The 17,624-nt window shown below is 35.8% G+C and overlaps 1 protein-coding gene across 2 annotated transcripts; it reads right to left on the minus strand.

Annotated features, from left to right (window-relative positions):
• Positions 1-1,340: 1,340 nt before the first annotated feature.
• Positions 1,341-17,428, minus strand: LOC306848090 (tyrosine-protein kinase JAK2-like). 2 transcript variants are annotated; one of them, XM_079382429.1, is made up of 24 exons: positions 17,104-17,428; positions 15,834-16,035; positions 15,408-15,525; positions 14,039-14,156; positions 13,664-13,809; positions 13,235-13,535; positions 12,187-12,309; positions 11,797-11,954; positions 11,595-11,706; positions 11,157-11,337; positions 10,414-10,538; positions 10,145-10,276; positions 9,762-9,849; positions 9,401-9,525; positions 8,297-8,435; positions 7,957-8,105; positions 7,642-7,792; positions 6,688-6,821; positions 6,265-6,454; positions 5,935-6,059; positions 5,648-5,820; positions 4,508-4,625; positions 4,211-4,324; positions 1,341-4,055 (listed from the first exon to the last, which is right to left on the minus strand). In XM_079382429.1, the coding sequence occupies exons 2-24, from the start codon at positions 16,018-16,020 to the stop codon at positions 3,936-3,938; spliced, it is 3,327 nt and encodes a 1,108-aa protein (XP_079238555.1). In that variant the 5' UTR covers positions 16,021-16,035; positions 17,104-17,428; the 3' UTR covers positions 1,341-3,935. The 2 variants fall into 2 exon arrangements, with proteins under 2 accessions (XP_079238555.1, XP_079238556.1); XM_079382430.1 differs by lacking the exons at positions 15,408-15,525; positions 15,834-16,035; positions 17,104-17,428 and adding an exon at positions 14,524-14,640 and having other exon boundaries at positions 2,974-4,055.
• Positions 17,429-17,624: the final 196 nt, after the last annotated feature.

Here is a 17,624-nt window from a genome sequence, read left to right on the forward strand (position 1 = left end):
CTTGAGCAGCACTAGTTGAAGCCTGAAAATATTGTAAACAATAACATAACTAATTACACTGGTCGGACTAAACTCTGTTTCAGACTGATACCTCCGGTTCAGGATGGTCCTCATCCTCAACACGTGCCTTTTTCAGTCGCGGAAAATACTTTTCAATACTCATCTGGATTGAAGCAGCAAACATTCGGTGTAAGAGTAAAGAAACGACATAATTTATAATACGTTTATTTGATTCACAGCTGCTACATATAGTGTTTTGACCTCGACAACCCAACTAGGCTAGCCTACATTTTACCGCAAACTTGCGACTAGTTAACTTTCTAAAGAAGGCGCAATCGCGTTTGCTAAGGGTCGGAACTTACAGTAACATCAACACACTGAAACTATTGTATTCAGAATATAAAATATTTTATAGCACTTTTTAATCTGTGATTGTGTGTTAAAAGTGTTCACGAGATACCAACCTTTCGCCAGCCGTCTTCTCTCCACAGATGATCCAGACAGATGTGGTGTGCACGGAGGGGAGGGGCTGTGTGTGTGCGTGTGCGTGTGCGTGTGTGTGTGTGTGGGAGAGACGCGTGAGTGACAGAGAGATGAAGAGAGAGCAGGGAAAGGAAATGCAGTTGAACGAATTCGCTGCGTGTTTTAAATAGCGTACAAAAGAATAACGAAACGCAATATGTGACGGTCGGTATTGATTTTTTTTTGTTGAATCTGTGGCGGTCGGAGTTTAATCTGTGGCGCACCGCCACAGATTCGTCTATGTGTGGGAAACACTGCTGTATGCCAAGACAGATCCATAACCTGTTCAGCGTTGAACCGGCAAGCAATTCCAGCTGCAGTGTTGAACCTATTGCCCATTGAGATTCTCTGCATTATCCTGTCCTCTCAAGCATTTGTTTTTCATGGAAGACCAGCTATTTGGGGGGACTGGAATGAGTTAGTGACATTTTAAAGATGCAATATTCTAGAAATCACAGATTTGGAATGACCAACTTCTCTTGCTATGGCTGCTATTGTTTGGTAATTATCTGGACAACCTGCTGTCGGAGTGTTTCAGTCACTTTAGAAGGGCTCATCATCTTGCAAAGTAAGTGAAAACTGGAAAGTTAGGCTGCCAGTTAAACAGGGTGTGTCAGATAATTAAGCAAATTAGCACCAGGTACCAGATTAAAACCAATAACTGAGGTATTTGAAAGTGTTCTTTTTCAATTCTTTTCTATACTGTGCTTCAGAACATATGTAACTCCTGAAATATGCTTAAAAATGCTTTTACTCCTGTTAGGATAACTTCATATAGGACTTGTTACGGGCCGACTGAAACGAGAGGCGTGCGGATCCATCTGCAAAGCTTTATTATTAAACATAGTAACACAGGCAAGGGTCGGACAATGGCAAACAGGTATATTGAGGGCCAGACAGAAGAGTACTTCGGTAAACAGGCGTGGGGCGATCGATGGTGAATGTTATCCAAAGGACGAAGCAAGCGGGTAATTCACAGGCAGACAATAATCGAGGCGAGGTACAAACAGAGTCCAAACGACAAGACGAGAGAGAAATCCAAGACAGGAAGGCGATCAGGAAACAGACAATCATGCAAAACTTGACGTGACTAGACTGGACTAGAGCTAGGAACTAGGATCTAGACAAAACTAGGACAGGGAACAGTCTAAAGTGCTCCGTAAAGTGCTATTGCTAGGAGAGAGATAAACGCAAACAATACTCGGCCTTGAATTGTGGTTTGAGACTGATTTTCATAGCGTGTGTAATTGGCTGAGGGCGACCTCTGGTGGGAAGTGGATGGAAGGCCACGGACAGGATTCGTGACAGGTCTAAGCAGTGGTCTTGAAATTTAAACATATTTATTGATATTAATTGAATGGTAGCTGAGGTAGTTTGTATTTTTATTTTAAATACATTCACATGTATTTGGGCCCATATCTGGCCCCAATATATTTCAAGTGAATGAACTGGTGTGACGTCATTTCGAACACAATCATCAGTGTCAGGATGTGCACTAACAGAAAACTGCTGCTTGCGTATTTTTGTTTTTACCCCTAAGCAGAGAGTGAAAAAGGACATCGCTTGAAGTACATCAGGGCTTTTAGTTTAATATTAGCGCTGCTGTTGAAATGAATGAGGCTCTTCCGAGGACTTGATTCCCTGAGGCTGGTTTCACCAAATGGTTTCACCTGGCTATAAGAGCAGGCTGGCCATGTCTAATCAAACTGAAAAGTGAAAATATTTGACTTGCATCCATGGTTAAAATAAAAATGTTGATAAAATGGCACATGTAAAATACAGGAAAGAGTAATGAGAGTAATATATATAAATGGAGACAAGAAGATTTCGTTTCAGCAGGGCCAAATTGTTAGAATTAACTGATGAATTATCATTGTGTGATTGTTTCACAATCTGTGCAGTCATTTTCTTTTCCTTCTTTTTCAGCAGTCATTTTTAATCTATTATTGTCAGACCTCTGTCGTGTGTGTCATGTGTTCCTGTCCTCGTTTCATGTCATTAGTAGTGTATCCTTGTCCAGCTGTGTTTGTTAATTTACCTGTGTATTTATAGTCCTGTCTGTGCAGTGTTATTTCGTCTGGTCTACTCGTTACTTCCCAGTGTTTGATGTCTACCTGGCCTGGCCTTGCCTTGCCTTGTCCTGTCCTGCCCTGTCTTCATTAAAGACATATTATTTGAGTTACATCCTCGTCTCCTTGTTCCTCCCTGCTGTGTGCACCGTGACAATTATGTTGGAGCCAGTAAAGTTTGTTATCACAGCATCAAGGATGTAGCTGCACCTTGTAGTTTTAGATGGTGTATGATAAATGATAAAAAGCAAAGCCAAGCGTAGGGCTTACACCAACTGTTGAGTGTAGTCGAATCCAACCTTTGGAAATGACTTTCTCCGAATAGAGTCCCAGTACTACTCTAAATTATTCCCCAACACAGAAAATTTGCTCCCCAATGCTAGATGGAGCCGATCAGCAGCATTTATACATTATAATCAGGGGTTGGGAATGTACAAAAAATACACTGGCAATACAAAAACAGTAAGTTAAATGTGTTTAAATACAAAATACATTGGATTTTTTTTCAAAGGCTTTAAATTACAAAATAGTATTTTGTATTCCAAATATGTATTTTAAATACTGAAATACTGCCTATCCCTGATTAGCAGATATAACTTTTTAAATACATTTTAATAATGAATTAGTAAATGTTAAAAAAATTAACATTAAGATTAATAAAACTTTTGAAGTATTTTTCATTGTTCAAGTTAATAATGTTAACTAATGGAAGTTTATTGTAAAATGATACCAAAATACTTATAGAAATTCAACCTAAAGTCTTGATTTTTGAAAAATGATTCATGGTAATTTGTCAGCTACCAGGGTACAGTGCACTGAGAGGTATTGTTTTCCCCTTTTTTGAAAAGAAAGAAACCAATCGGCCAATACAAAGGATTATTTCAATATGATACATTGGGTTTATGTGAGGTATTACAGTATGACTGATATTCAAATATTTATGTGACTCTCTCTTTCACTTTGGTTTTTATTTTGATGATAAAGTCTCACCATGCGTGATAAAACAAAATTTGTTTTAAGGAACTGTCTCTAACCATAACGGAAAATTTAAGAGATAAAAGATAAGAGATAAAAATCCAGACAAACCTGATGTTCGTTTGCTGGTGATAGATAAGCTTAGTTTCAGTAAAGCAAATGTCATTAAAAGATATAGGAACAACTGACCTTCTTACTCAACTGCTTTATATCATCACTGCATTAAATGGCAAAAAAAAACAATACTAAAGTGATGCACTAATTTTGACTATATCTTTGGAAGTCAAACAGCCTACTGTAAGAATATGTCCAAATACTCAAATATACATATGTTGAAAATACAGTGATCTGTTTAGGGTAAATCTGACTTTACCCCTTACAGCCCTCTCTCTCATCTAACAGACTATTCTCAATCAGGTCCTGTAGAGAGGAGAAGCTCGGTCTGTCCTCGCTGTTGAACTCCCAACACTGCATCATAATACGCTGCACCTGAAAAAAAACTTATATCAGTACATTTTTTCTTTATCTAATATTTGTATGTGCTTGGTGCATGAACTTGCTCTCTGTGTACAATGGAACTCAATTCAATTCGTTAATGTGATTTATACAATACCATTCAATTTGAAATCTGTTTTCATTTTCACCTTTGGTGGACACTGAGATGGAGCCGGTAACCTCCAGTTATCCTTGAGAAGATTAAGAAGATGGATAGCCATGGATGGACTCTGGACATAACTTCCTATCTTCTGGATACACAACTGCATCAAAGGATTCACAATAAAGCAGGTTTAACAGATGAAAAGTTTTGGAACAGCATAAATTGAGTTGACAATGACAGAATCTTTATTTTTAGTGAGGTTTTTTGGTGGTTTCTCAAGGTGAGAGTCATTAATTTACTCATACAGTAGTAGCATCATTATCATGGAGCTTCATTTACTCACTCTTTTGGGGTTTCGACTGATGTCGCAGTAAGAGAAGAGCTCGTGTAGAACAATGCCGAAACTCCATACGTCTGACTTGTGAGAGAATTTCAATTCTGAAATGGATTCAGGTGCATACCTGAACAGGACAGGACACGAAACAACAAATATTGAAACAAAAAACAATGCATTGTCAACACTGAATCATTCAGAGCCCAGAAAAATGACATTTCATTAAATCTGTAATCACAAGGTTGTTAATTACTCTTATACTCTCCAAACTAACTGGGAATGTTCTCAGAACTTTGGCTAACTCTGGCAAGTTTCTCCCCAAGTTCGTTCAACGTTATCTGATCTACAATAATGTTCTCCAAATGTTAGCACAAAAACATTATTTATACATCTTTCATGGAAAGTTTTTTCCTAAAGTTTTTAAAATATAATTTCCTTCCATTTTTAAATGTCGCTACTTGTTTCAGAATGTTCAGAACTTTCCCATAATGTTTGCAAAATGATCAAATTAAATGTTTCCTTTAACATTCGCATAACATTCGCTTTTCTGAAAATAAAAGAAATCGGCCCATTTTCATGATCTTGTCTATAGGTCTGCTCTACACAAACCCACAATACTCAGTTGAAAACAGATTAAAAATGACTGTAAAACAATACAAGGATTAGAAGCTGGTCAATGTGAATTATTAAAATATGATACATTTGTTTTCATATTAAATTTGTTATTTATAGTCTGACTGATATTCAAATATATGCGTTACTCTCTCTTTCTCTATTTTTTTTATTTAAGTTCACACCCTGTGTGACTAAAAAAAATTGCTACTTTTAAGAAACATCCAGGACATAAAAAAACATCCATACACACCTTATGTTTATCCGTTGTGTGGTGATAGATTAGTTCAGTTTCAATGTCATTAAAAGTTACATAACCAAGAAAAAAACATTTCAAAATTTTTTTAAATCTAGAAATCTAGTTTTGTGCATTCAGAGAACATTCACAGATAACCTTTTAATTACTTTAAGGGCCAAACGTTCTTAGAACATATTTTGTTAGCTGGGTTGTTGGTTTGTAAATTGTTCACTGTTGGGTGAAATGCACACTAATAGTGTTGTCTGCCTGAACTCCCAAGAGCTTGATGTAATCGTTACCAGAAAACAGGGCTTTCTCCTGGCTGTGTGACACGGTAGTACTCTTTATCCACTGGGATGATCTTCGTAAGCCCAAAATCAGCAATTTTCACCAGAGTGTCACTGGCGACTAAGATATTGCGAGCAGCTAGATCACGGTGAACATAACGCATGCTTTGCAAGTACTCCATACCCTACGAAAGAATGTTACAGTGCTGTTTAGATGTGTACATTTCCATAAACAAATCAATAAACTGATTAGAAAGAGGATTGTGTGAACTCTCTAGTGTTGGTTAGTCTGTTTGTACCTTACAGATCTGCGAGGCAAAGAGCAACAGTCTTCTGGTGCACACGTTCAGTCTGTGCTTCTCCATATATCCGATCAGACTGCCGTACGGAAGATATTCCATCACCAGTTTTGTGCTGAGTCGTCCTGTGAGGAGTTCAAAAGCGAGGAATTGACTTGTCACAGGTGTTTTATGTGCTTTGTATTGTTTTGTGTTTTAGGGTTAAAGGAAATGTGTGTGAACTTCCCGGCTGGAAATTACTAGTGCCTTTTCCATTTTTTCTACAGACTTTTTTCTTACAGAATGCGTGCTGATTGGAAATTGATTGGTAATCATCGAAAGTAGTCTGACCTGTGCTGTAGCAGATGCCCTTGTATTTGACAATATAGTCACAGTGCAGGGAGCTGATGGTCTGGATTTCTCTCTGGAAGTCTGCCACGGTATCCTGTTTGTTTGGTTGAAGTTCCTTTACAGCAACCAGATCTCCAGTGTTATCACCCCACGGATCATAACGACAAAGCTCAACACTGCCGAAATTACCCTAAACACACACACATGCATGCTGTTAAAACCTTCATTTTTCTCTCTTAATTTCTGATTGTAAATCAAAAGCTGCACCAATAATCATCACGTTTAGTTATGAAAGCAAGGTTGAATTATGAAATAGCAACATGCATGACATTTGAAAAAACTGCAACTAATCCATTAAGTTAAGAAAACACTTATATTTGTAATGGTATTCAGATTCGCTGTGCTTTTTTGTTGTTGTTGTACCTTTCCCAGGATAGAGATGAATCGCAGGTATCTCTCTTCAAAAATGTCCTGTTGTTGCTGTTTGAACATATTCGGTCTTCTCCAGAAGCCATCACTCTTGGGAAGTGTGCCAGACGCATGAAGAATCTCATAATCTACAGAATGAAGTTTAAACTGCAATGATGGCTGATCATATGGTTCCCATATGTTTAGGACAAATCTAGCCAAGATGTATGAATCATTTTTAAATATAAACAGGAGCACATGCTATTAAGCCATTTGGCCCGCAATAAAAATCAGAACTATGAGTTTTTTGGAAATAAATATGATTAAATTAATGTTTATATTACATAATAATGCAAAAATAAAAATAAATTATTTATTTAATAAAGTAAATTAATTGCATAAATCATTTTAAATTATTGCTTAAATGTCAAACATTAGTAAATAGTTAGTAATTAGTATTATTTTATTACAATTTGACATTTTATACTTGTATTAATTATTATTTAAAATTTAAATAATATTTATTATATAAGAGATGTATATTATTTTGAAACAAACAAATACATTTTAAAATTACGTTTAAAACGTATTTAATAACATTAATTATATATTTAACATTGTATATTTAATTATATATTTAGCATATATATTTATCTGTATTTGAACGTCTACTGTCAGTGTATTAAATGTTAACTGTATGTACCAAGGGTCTGAGAGTAACGTAATTTCAATTCTCTGTATGTATGTGCCGTACATGTGGAAGAATTGACAATAAAACAAACTTGACTTGACTTGTAATATTGTAATATTGTAATATTGTAAAAAAAAAAAAAAAACTGAAAAATAACAGTCATATTTGTGTAACAAATAGACATAGAATTTGAAGAAAAAAAAAAAATGATTGCAAGAAACAGATTGCAAACATCAGTATCATTGTAGGAAGGGAGCTGGTGTACATCTGTGTGTTACCTGAAGTGATGAGGCTGTTAAGTTGGCGGATGATGCTCCGGCAGGACGGTCTGAGCTCAGGCTGGTACTGCATACACTGAGCGATCAGGTCGGCCAGCTCAGTCCATTCCAGAGCAGGCAGGTTTGAGAAATGCTCATAAAAATGCTGCTTCTAGATTCAAATAAGGACAGCAGCTGTTTAGTACCACAGTACCATGGAGGAGTCACATTTTCTGAGTATATGCATATCAGTTTGGCTTTTTATCTAGAATGTATAACATCCTAAAGAAAATTTAGTTAATTTATGATTGTATATTCATGGTGAGGTGTCTGTACTTGTGTGAGGTCCAGGCCCTGCAATGGAGCTTCTCCATTATTGAAAATTTCCCACAATGTCGTCCCAAAACTCCACTTGTCACACTCCAGTTCAATCTCAAGTGTGTCCAGTACCTCCGGGGCCACCCATGGGATTCTTTCTAACACCACTGGATTCACAGAAATTTGCATTTTATTGTATTACACATAATCATGCTGTAGTGTATTGTAATCCATAATAAGAGCTAAATAAAGAATCTATTATTTCTGTCAAATGTTCTTTTAAATATACAAATTATTCTAGAAGTCATGAGATACTCTTGTAAAATTGGTTTTGTGTTCATTTGTTCAATATAATTACCGTCTTTGCCCAGCAAGGCCATGCTGATGCCAGGGTCACTCAGTTTAATGAAGGGCGAGTTATCAGACGAAGGGTCTCCCTCTCTGGCCAACAGCAGATTCTTTGCACAAATATTCCCATGTGCAATATTCTTCTCCTCCTACAACGTAGACAAAACAAAATAGATTTTTAACTACTACTGAACTTTAGAAATAAGGAATGGGATGCATCTCCTCAAATATTAAGTACAGAAATCAATCAATTTGAGTTTTAACTAAAGATTCTTCATTCTGCAACTTTTTGGTTCAAATGTTTGGTGTCAGTAAGTCAGTACGTTTTATTTTTTTTTTATTTTTTTATTTCTTCTTTATTTACTTTGTATAATTTTCAAAGACTTTAAAATTAGTAAAGACTTTCTAAAATCTAAAATTGATTTCAAATTATTTAAGTTCTTTTGAACTTTCTATTATCAAAGAATCCTGAAAAGAAAGTATCACAATTTCCACACAAAAAATTAAAATAGAAGATAATAAATGTAATAATAAATGTAAAAATATTTCACAATATCAGAAAATCAAAAACTTAAAATTACACAAATAAAATCTAAACCTTTGAATAGTAGTTTATATTGTATCTTATATTGTAGGGACTTGTTCTCGTTTGCACCAATATTAAATGTCTAGCTGAAACCAAAAAGACTGATAACTGACAAATGTTCATTATCAAAAATCTATTAATAGATTATTTAAAATAAAAAACATTCATATATAGATAAAACAAAACTAAAGCACTAAAACCAATATTGTTGTCAATTTTAAATCAATGTTATGATTCTTCATTGAATTAAAAATGATTGGATGACTAATAATTTTGATATTTGGTAAAGAAAAAATAGTATTTATTATGATAGAGATAGGACCATGTAAATCTTTCAATCTTTGCTGTAATGTAGTGCTACTTTAAATTAGTTCTAGATTATTAAAAAAATTATCTAAAATCAACATGTAGGAGGATATTGACTCATGTTCAATATTGACTCCATAAATTAAAGCATAAACAGATATGGCCCTGATCTAGTGTATTTCGTAATTAGCAGCCAATTTATCATGCATGAATATTTCTCACCAGGAAGTTGAGAGCACAGGCCAGTTGTTTGGCCACGTCTAATTTCCAGCTGACTGACACAGACGTGCTCTTCTTCAGGTGCAGGTCCAGTGCGCCGTGCTTCACAAACTCCTGCACCATGATGTCTGCGGGGGTCAGAGGAGGACACACTTTACTAACATGACTGTATTCACAGGCACTTTGACAGACAACCAGCGTCACCAACGACCCTCTAGTCTAGACCCACTCAGAGTTCAAGAAGATTCAAAGAGCTGAGGTCATGACAGACTTTTAATCGCTTTCGTAGGGTTTGTCCTCTTGTGTTTAGACTTTGATAAAAGAGTGTTTGTTAAGAGTGCTTTTTCAAGAGTTAAACACTTACTTTTGGATTTGTGCACACTGATGCCATACACCAGGAGAAGGTGCTTGTGGGAAATTTGACTCATCAAACTGGCCGCCTCAAAAAAAGACTTGAAAACAGCAGTAAGATTACATCATTAATCACATTGCCAAAAAATTATCTTATCAGTCAAAGAATGCAAAACTGTTGTTACACTAGCTCATTTATTACATGTAATTGTTGAAAATTTTTGTTTGCATTTGTTAAATCTCTCATTTATTAAAACTACAGTATTCTGAATCAAACAGAACATGGATTGTCATGTAATGGGAAATGAAATATTCTCTATGCCCAAGTCTACTTTTGATATTGTCTTTTTATTGCAAATAACATATTCTGCATATGTTTCATCATTGAAAATGCACCTCCCAGCAGTTTCTATGGTTTGCATCCAGAACCTTCAGAAGAACCTCTGTGGTGTGTGTCACTCCTTCTCGCTGGTCTGTCTTACTTCCTCTAAAGATATGCGTGAAGGAACCTTGACCTAAGCTTTCCTTCTGTTAAGAGATAGAAATGATTTTTGCTTTCAGTCAATGAATAAACAAAAATAACTTGTAAAATAATAATGTAGTGGTGACGACTTCAGCATTAATAATAATATATTTAAACTCTTTTTAAAAATGTTTAACTGTACCCAGGTGAGGTCCTCGTGTTTAATCATGTGGAACTGCATGTGGCTTGGTTTGTGTCTCTGTAACATGGGGGAACTGGGCATCTCAGTCATGCTGCTGTTACGAAGGATGATCATGTTGGTAAGTTCTGGAAGAAAGACAAGAAATAGCACAATAATAAAAAAATTAAAAAGACATAACATATGTAAAATATGTATATTCTGGTTATTTACTTTTATTATTTTAGATTATTTATGCAATTTATTTTATTAAATCTGATATGTATAAAAATACGTAAAAATAACATGAAATAGCTAAAAATTTCAATAAATAATAATTTCAAATTATGTTTTTTGATTATTTATGCAATTTATTTTATTAACCATATTTATAAATAAATATGTAACAAATAGCACAATAAAAATAAAAAACTTTTTTTTATTATTATTATTAAAAGTAATTTTTTCCTAATGATTATTTTAGATAATTTATGCAATTTAGTTTATTAAACATTATATGTATAAAATATGAAAAATAGCAAGAAACAGCACGATAAAAATAAAACATTTTAATAAAAAATTGTAAAGTTATTTTTTCCCCAAATTATAATTTTAAATCATTTATTATTTCACTTCTTTTGTTAAACATGTTATGTATAAAAAATATGTAAAAATGTTTCAAAAAAATGATATGAAGTGAAATCAGTTTTTTTATAAATGATAAACATTAAGATACAAAAATCAAACGTTGCACAAAAATGTTCTACCTTTTGGTCTGGGTGGGCAGCACTTGCCGAGGGTGACAGGGATGTCTGACATGAGAAGCGTACTGTGCTGATAGAAATCTGTGAGTTGCTTTAGACTACAGAATGAGTTGTGGATCCCAGCCAGACTAAACTTCTCATTTTTGTCTATCAGACAGTCCTTGTAATCCACCCCTAGATGAGTCTGTTAGAAGTTAAGAAACATAATAACCGAGACTAGTCATTAACAGTTCAGCCAATCTGTGAAACTAAAGAAAGATCATGCTGGAGTTGATTCAAAATTTACATTGTAATAATACTTTGCAGTAATGCATAGGAGGTAGCTTTTCATGAATCAAATTTAAAGCTTGTTATGAATCATGTACTTTTTGTTTAGTTACTTCCTGTTAGTTGAAAGAAACCCAAAGGCTGGTGTCTGTATGAGTCCAGCAAGACTAGTACCTGTATGCAAACAGTGAGGAAGTACTTGTCAAAGTCCTTGGGACTGTGACGTAACAGGAACATCCCATTTTTGGCTCCAGCTTTCTTAAGTTTGTGCACCGCAAATTCTGACCTTTAGAAAACACAACAAAATTGAGCTCATTACTTAGAAATTTCCTTTCTAATTTTACCATATGGTAAATTATGAAATATTGTGTAGTACGTAATCGGGCCGTGGCAGTAGTTCTGTATGTCCTTCAGCAAGCTTGGCGGGGCCACTTCTGTGCAGAAATAGTGAGTCGAATCTGTAGTCAGTCTAAAATATCCATCAACCAGAGAGACAAACGAAAGAGCCTCAGTTAGGGTGTGAAACTCAGCCTCCTATTGGTGGAAAGAGAAACAAAATACACAATTTAAGATGAACTGAGGCTAATAATGTAGCATTCAACAAAAAAGGACAATTTATCATACTTTCATAATGTAAAACCTTGGTTAATCAAAATGGCAAATGAGTCACTGCCACTAATACTATCGGTGAGGAAGTTTACTTTCTTTTCTAATGTGTTTATGTATTAATACTCAAAAAAATATTAAATTTACTCAATGCCACTACCATGCACTGGTCGTCCTGGCGTGTGAGAGTGACCACCCATCCTTCCAGGGGCATCTGCTCTTGAGAAAGACGCTTAATACTAATGTCTGTGATCTGGGGGAAATCACAAAACGTCTGCCAATCCTGTGAACGTACCAGAGGGAGCCCAGTAAATAACAGAGAGCAAATCTACTGTACATACAGTACTGTTTAAAAGCTTGGGATCTGTAAGAGTTTTTAACATTTTTGAAAGTCTCTTATGGTAAACAAGGCTACATTTACGTGATCAAAAATACAGTAAAAACGGTAAAATTGTCAAATATTATTAACATTTAAAATGACTGTTTTCTGTTGTAATATATTTAAAAATATCATTTATTTCTGTGATGGCAAAGCATTTACTCTAGTCTTTACTGTTACATGATTCTTCAGAAAACAAGCTGATTTGGTGCTCAAGGAACATTTCAGTGTTGAAAATAGCTTTGCTGCTTAATATTAATATGTGGAAACCATATGACACATTTTCTTTAAGATTATCATTAATAATAGGAAGTTGAAAAGAACAGCATTTACTTGAAATATAAATACAAATCTTTTCTAACACTATGATGGTCTTTAGAGTCACTTTTTATCAATTTAATGCGTCCTTGCTGATCACTCTGACGAAGTTTAAAAGCATCAAAAATAGTTCAAATAAGCAAGACCGCTAAGAAATTGAGCTTCTCATATCTTTTCAATTAACCTTTTATTCTATTAAAACACTTGTGAATTTTATAACATTTTCCAATTACAACAGCTAGTTCCGGTTAATTCCCGTAGGTGGCGGCAAGTGTCAATTATGTATTTTGACTGATTAATTTTTTATGAGTGAATTGAGTGAATCAGTGAATCAATTTCATTGAACCGATTCGTTCTAAAAAACCCTGATTCATTCAGCAATGGCCTACTGGTGCTCTGTTTGGAACTATTTTTTTGGCGGAGCAAAAATAAACAAAGGCAACTTTAACTGGAAAATGTAAGTGACGCAAAATTAACTCCGTGTTTACTGAACTTTTGTATAAAGGTCTACCTGGCTCTCTTTGGTCTGTATCTGAATCCCTCCCTCTCCAGACACTTGCACGGCTTTGACCCTCTGCTGCTCGCTCTGCTCTAACCATCCAGAGTGATGCAAAGTGAAGCTTTCTGAGCCATAATTAGGCTCCAGCACACTCAGCTCCATCAGGTACTTGAGCTTCAGGCTGCGTTCACCCGCCGAGCATCTGCCCAGCTTCTTTAAGAAACGCTTCAGGGTTTTTCGGATCTGATACCGCGCTAGGCGGCTCATACGCTGTATATCTTGTCTGTGGGTCTCTGGGAGGCAGGACTTGTAGCTGGAATGGGATTTTTGAGATGGTTAATGAAGTTTGAACGTTTAAAATGTATGTTGAATTTACAGAAAATCTTTGTATAGCTCTATCCATCCATTTATATGAGACTTTCTCAGTTGTATTTCTCATACCTTGTTGTATTGCAGATCTCACCAAGGCTCTGGTTTCTCTCTTTGGCCATACGCCACAGATCCAGCACTGCCATTCCCAAACATTCCTGCTGCAAAGTCAAATCAGGAGAAATCCCACCACATCCAGATACAAAATCACTGCGGGCCTGAAAGAAAATACTGTACAGTCAGATGGGAAGGTAAATGATTCTAAACAGTAGAGTCAGCATATGTTTGGCACCTTAATTATTAGAATCATGTCAATAGTTTACTATACATTAGAAGAATAGAGGCACATAATCCTGTCTGTTCTTTTTACATTCATTCATGGCTTTCAAAATAATGTTCAGTTGCCTCTTGAGAAGGCAATGACAGATTATTGTCTACTGTATATACCTGAGAAAAAAGATAGTCAATGACGCAGTAGTCCAGCACAGCACAGATTCGTCCTCTGCTGAGGCTAAAGCGGTATGATGCTTTGGACCCTTGACCAAACCAGCTTGAGAAGAAAAACCTTAAACAAACAGAAAAAAGCTTTACAGTTACAGAAAATGTTCTATTTACATCTTAAAACAATCTTTTTACTTCATCGGTATTTAATCTGTCCGCTAGCAATTATTTTAGTATTATACTACGGGGCCGTTGAATGCTTGAATCTGATTGGCTGACGAACGTTCTGAGGTGTGCAATTATTTTCAGGGAAACGCACGGCGAACGTAGTTCCAGGCAGCTCTCTTGACCGCATTACAGTTCCAACGGAAATTAGCATACAGCAGTGCTAACGTTACCTATACAGCACACAGGACTAACAAAAACAACAACATGACAGACATTTCTCACTAGCGAGGTAATAACAGCGCTGCATCTTAAAGCAGACTTACAGTTTAGAGACGGTGCTTCAGAACACTGTTGAGGGACACACAGAGGTAGCCTAATTCATACAAGCTCTCTCTCTCTCTCTCTCTGTTTCTCTTTCTGTGTCTCTGTCTCTCTCGCTCTCTTTCTAATAACTTCATTATTAACTGCATTAGTCTGCTATCAACGGCTCAAGCCTCCATTGCCAGCTTTAAAATGACGTTTTGGAACTAGCAAAAGAGTCGTTGGATGAGATGCGGAAGAAATAATCCTACTCACAATAGCGATTTAAGTAGAAAAACCGGACGAATCCCTTGAAATATATCATCTGATCGATGTCTTGAGGTGTGGCAACCGTAGTATAAGCGGAATAATTGACTCCGGACCGTTGAATTATTAGAAAAATAATGCACACCCGAGGTATTATGCATTATTTTTCTAATAATTCAACGGCCCGTCGTCAATTATTCCTTACTTATTTGTATGCTATTATTATTTATTAACATTTTGAATTAGCCATAATTCTTATATTTTCAGTGTTCATTTTAATTTTAGAAATGATCTTATTTCAGTTGCTAAAACTGAATTTTAAAGTGCCCCTATTATGGATTTTTGAAAATGACCTTTAAGCAGTGTGTAACAGCTCTAAGTGAATGAAAGTTTGAAATCTGAAAGTGCACTAAAGTTATTGTCTCTCAAAAGAAGGAGTCGACTCTGAATCATTGAAACAAGTCGTTTTTTTTAAACGAATCCCAAGCCGTACTGGGTCAGCGGAAAGGTTAAAAACAATAAAATCTTTACATATCAGGCATTTGCACATTCAATTTATGGCATGAGTAGTTAAAGAATTCCAAATATTCAGTATTAAGCTATTTGTAAATAAAATATATGATTATTACAGCTGTTTTACCTCACTCTGTAGTGAACTTTGACATTCTCCTCGCTCTTAAACACATGAGTTGGTGGATACCAGTATGAAAGGTCTTCTGATGCCAGAGCAAACAGGTTGTGAAACACAGGAAGAATTCCTAAAAATAGAAATATTCCATTCAGGTTGTTGTAAGGCTGGTGCACAACTCTTTTAAATGTATTTAATTATAAGATTAGAAACATATTGAGCATTATTGTTTAAACTGTAATTTCTATGTTTTAGACATACTGAATCATCTAAATGATAGACTCTGACCTTAAAAGTTATCAGCGACATCGTTGGAATGCTTGTTGCATCTTATTGAAAAAGCCTTGTATATCTTATAAGTGAAGCATTTGACCTTTGAGCAACAGACATTATTAATGTTTAAATGATATTGTGTGTGACAGTGTGTCAGTGTCTCACCGCTGGCTTTAGCAGCAAGCACGCACACGCTCTCCGCTGTGATGTGTCCGGTGGAGATGGTGAAGGTGGTCTCTGAATTTAGACTGGGGCTGTAGTACAGGTGCACCTGCAGGGCAGAGTCACAGCTGGACTTCTGACTGCCAGCCCTTTCGCTCTTCATCAAGGGCACCTCTTCCTCTTCACACATGATCACCAAAGCAATCTTGATTGGACAGAAATAACTAGATCATTTCTTCTCAAAAGATGTAGGTGTTCACTGACCGTTCTTTCTTTCCAAAATAGTGCATGCAACTCAAAATAGAATGTAATTAAAATGAGACAAATGGTTGTTTCTGATCAAAAGCGAATTATTTTCATATAGAAGCAATTTTAAAGTCTTAAATGGGCATTTACAAAAACATTATTAAGGTATTTGGTTGTCTTTTTCTTATGACTGATTATGAACACAATTTCCTCTTTATCACACATTCTAAAAAAAAAAGTTAAATGTCTTCTGCTGTGGTTTTCAGAGGCCCCAGCTATAGAAACCTGACCCCAAACAGAAGCAATGTTTCTATTTTGGATGACAGATAACAGCACAATTTAGAAAAAGTATATGCACTTTGAGAATCAACAGAGGGTTCAATTTTAATACTATCAAATGAGCTTTAATTAAGTCAAAAGTGAATTCAAAAGCGAATTATTATTTTTGTTTTGGACATAAATCATTAGGGTCCCTGGCACCCCAAACATAAATACAACAACGTTGATCTCAACAGAACTTGATGGGTACTGTTAGCAATGCAAAAAGCAGAAGGTGGTAGCATTGTACTGTAAAGCAGTGGATTATTGTTAACACCAGTTCTTGGAACCGTGGTGGTCATATGGTTGATCAAAGTGAGCTCATCCTTCTCATGTTGGCGATCTGTACTTTCCGTAACAAACTAAATCAAGGGTGTTTTCCCAGAGATTTCCAATATTAAGCCATTAAGAGTAAAGAATTTAATAAACATTAAGAATTTGAAGTTAAACTTAGGTTACACAAGTTTCGATAATGTCACTGGCTGTTAAATATTGTAGTGGAACATCCCATTACAGAAATACATCTGTTTCTATTCCAATAATACAATAATATGAGTACAAATAAACAGACAAACACGAAGCATACAACGCCACACTCACAAAATGTGCATTCGTAATCACATGACTTCCACTGGCATATGCTCTGAAATGGCTGTTACGAGGTATTTTTCATATTTCGATTGTAATAAAGACAACTGAGAGGTGTTACCTGAAGTTATTTAAGAAGAAACGTTAATAATTTGTCCATGTTGATGCGTAGAGCTGTGTAAATTTCACTCAGGCTTGGCTGTTGTGAACCTCTGGTGGGAGGGATCAAATGAGACTAGTTTCCGGCAAGAGACAAACCACAGAGGCATCTCATTTCCAAACTGCTTTAGCAAGATCAACACCACTTGATGTTTCTTTACTGGTCGGCCTCATCTGGCATCTCTGTTTCTAGACCTGTGACCAGGTCATAAACTGAACACAGGCCCACCTCTGCATATCATGAAGTGCAAGTGTAGTGTATTTATAAGTGTGTGAGAGCAATAGAGGGAGGGTGTTTGCTGGAGCTGCTGGGTTTGTTGCTTTCTTTACGTGGTAAGAGTGAAACTGTGGTTTCGTCTTTCTCTGCTAGTGAGTGGCGGGTTTGTTATTTCCGCCTGCATAGAAAAACGGAGTAGGTTTTCTTCCTTTTGGCCTGATGCAACCAAGTGCTATATGAAACTTCCATTTAAACAATTTTCATCA

This window comes from Barbus barbus (assembly GCF_936440315.1).
Source record: "Barbus barbus genome assembly, chromosome: 28".
NCBI classification, from domain to species: domain Eukaryota; kingdom Metazoa; phylum Chordata; class Actinopteri; order Cypriniformes; family Cyprinidae; genus Barbus; species Barbus barbus.

Bases quoted from the DNA above. Each gene is read 5' to 3' on its own strand.
- LOC306848090 (XM_079382429.1), bottom strand. From the start codon at position 16,020: ATGTGTGAAGAGGAAGAGGTGCCCTTGATGAAGAGCGAAAGGGCTGGC. The intron at 9,526-9,761 runs GTAAGTGTTTAA...TGACCCCCGCAG, and splicing joins CAGTGTGCACAAATCCAAAA to ACATCATGGTGCAGGAGTTT. The intron at 7,793-7,956 runs GTACAGACACCT...ATTTGAATCTAG, and splicing joins AGGGCCTGGACCTCACACAA to AAGCAGCATTTTTATGAGCA.